General features: G+C 52.3%; 2 protein-coding genes across 2 annotated transcripts; both read left to right on the top strand.

The window, feature by feature from the left end:
• Positions 1–79: 79 nt before the first annotated feature.
• On the top strand, positions 80–1,096 carry POSPLADRAFT_1063528 (hypothetical protein; the record flags this gene model as incomplete). The annotated part of the gene is made up of 4 exons (XM_024481682.1): positions 80–256; positions 296–654; positions 707–721; positions 775–1,096. The coding sequence occupies 4 exons, from the start codon at positions 80–82 to the stop codon at positions 1,094–1,096; spliced, it is 873 nt and encodes a 290-aa protein (XP_024332584.1).
• A 72-nt stretch (positions 1,097–1,168) lies between these two features.
• POSPLADRAFT_1063527 (hypothetical protein) lies at positions 1,169–1,752 on the top strand (the record flags this gene model as incomplete). The annotated part of the gene is made up of 2 exons (XM_024481681.1): positions 1,169–1,329; positions 1,398–1,752. The coding sequence occupies 2 exons, from the start codon at positions 1,169–1,171 to the stop codon at positions 1,750–1,752; spliced, it is 516 nt and encodes a 171-aa protein (XP_024332583.1).
• Positions 1,753–2,398: the final 646 nt, after the last annotated feature.

Below are 2,398 nucleotides of genomic sequence, written 5' to 3'. Positions count from 1 at the left end.
GTACGTCCCCATCGAAATCCCGAACATTGAACTACCACCAGCTCCACCCGCACCAACCAACGCACTGGTTGAAGTCCCTATGGCAACATTCACTCAAGCAGACATCGATCAGCGCATCGCTGTCGCCCTCGCAGCATACCAATCCCAACAGTCAACTGCCAACCGACCCCTTCGCCTTGACATCCCCGCTCCCGAACCCTTCAGCGGAAAAGCAGAGGACCTCAGACACTTCATCCAATGCATCCTCTCCTACTTCGTTGCCACCAACAACACCTGACTCAGCGATGAAGCAAAGATTGCCTTCACTGTAGTGCTGATGAGGAAGGATCTGGGGAAAACATGGGCGGACGCGTATTACGAGAAGTTGGCAGGGGGAGTCCAGGTCTATTCCACTTGGGCAAACTTCGTCGCCGCTCTAGAAGAGGTGTTCCCTGAGCACGGAACGCGAATCAAGGCACATCAAATCCTGATGAAACTGCCTGAACGACAGAAGGATAGGAAGACAGTGCTCTCCCTCAGTAACTATGTCACCCGCTTCGAGCAGCTAGCATCAAAGGCTCAGCTCAAGGACGCTGAGGTCAATGGCACCAACCGCGTCGAGAACGACTACCACACTCTCCATGCCAATTTCGTCAAAGGACTCCCAAAGGAGCTGTATTTTGCGCTCGCAACAAGGGTCGCTAGGGATTGACCTAACACCATGAAGGCCTGGTACGACGAAGTATGAAACACCGATGCAGCCAAGCAGGGGGCTCTCATTGTCACAGACACCAGGGACTATGGTGAACCAATGGATATCGATACCGCTGCCGTCACATCAACTTTCACCTCCACGTCGGGAGGAAGGAAGTGGGAACTAGGGGCTGTTCTCAACAAGGCCGATCAGAAGCTCCACAGGGACGGAAACCTGTGCTTCTACTGCCACATCAAGGGCCACAGCGCCAAGGACTGCCGCAAGAAAGCGGCTGCACGACAAGGGGGTGGGAGGCTGAACCAGGGAGGATCTGGGAAGGATGACTTCTGTGCCAGAATCAAGGCACTTTCTGCTGACGAGAAGCGGGAGCTGTACGAAGAACTCATGATGGAGGATTTTTGAAGGGGCAGGGTGAGCTGACGCAACCACTGCCTGTATCTGTTTCACTGTCCCGTGTAATTCTAGTAGTCCGAAATGAATGCGCTCTGCACATTCCGATTACTGTGGGACGAAAAGACGTCGAGGTGCGCGCTTTCATCGATAGCGGCGCAACAGGAATCTTCATCAGCCCGAGATTCGTCCGAGAACATTGACTTCGGACAGAACCTCTTCCCCGACCCATCCCCGTCTTCAACGTGGACGGAACTCCGAACAAAGAAGCACTTATCACACAAAGAGCCCTCTTATCTTACAAGATAAGCAGAGAACCCCGATTTGTCAAAGCCTACGTCGCCAGCATCGGCAAGAAAGACATCATCTTCAGCCATACCTGGCTCAAACTCGAAAACCCCAAGATAGACTGGAAAACGGGACGAGTTGAGCTAAACCACCGATGGACGAAAGACGAGACCAGGGCCTGGAAGATGGACCTGTACCAAAGGCAAGTGGCTCAGCTAGAACTAAAGAAGGCCGTAGCTACCCCACTCCCAGAACCAATGGAGGACAAATTCATCATCATCTCCACCTCGGAGCACACAACCCTTCCCAAACGAAAAACTAGCGGTGCAGCAGGATACGACATTTCTGCTGTGCATCAACTTACCATCCCTGCCCGATGACGAGGCCTGGTTGGCACCGATCTTATCATGGCTATCCCCAAAGGACACTACGGAAGAATTGCACCTCTGTCCGGTCCAGCACTAAAGGAAATTGATGTCGCTGCAGGAGTAATCGACTCCGATTACTGAGGCAAGGTCTCAGTCCTGCTGGTCAACAACTCCAAGCTCCCGCTCACCGTCAAAGCCAGCGACCGAGTTGCTCAGCTCATCCTTGATATCACAAAACCTACAAACCCACCTTATAGCTTGATAGTAGAGGGGGGGAGATGATAGCACTTAAGTATGGGGAGGTAATGCTGTTAAGCGCAACAATGACGTGAATAGAACTGGGGGACAGGGTGCCCCAGGATGCTGTCTTATATACATGAGGGAAAACCCCCCAGGGACCGGTAATGGACCCCTGGTACCTAGCTTGGTAAGAATTACTAAGTATCATGTGTCCTATGATGTAATCTATGATGTCATAGTCTGGCCCTGCCCTGCCCTGGGCCTAGGGTCCAGAAATGACCGGCCTATGGCCTAGTGCCTGAGCCTAGCTCCTATCTATGATGTCAGAATGATGTCATGGTCCAGACAGAGTCTGGTTTCTATCTAGAAAAGGTCCGGCATTAGAGTCTAGCCTGATGTGTCCAGAACAAGATCATGT

The sequence above is a fragment of the Postia placenta genome, assembly GCF_002117355.1.
Source record: "Postia placenta MAD-698-R-SB12 unplaced genomic scaffold POSPLAscaffold_357, whole genome shotgun sequence".
NCBI lineage: Eukaryota > Fungi > Basidiomycota > Agaricomycetes > Polyporales > Adustoporiaceae > Rhodonia > Rhodonia placenta.
The sequence above is the reverse complement of the archived record's forward strand: the minus strand, read 5'-3'. Positions and strand labels throughout refer to the sequence as shown.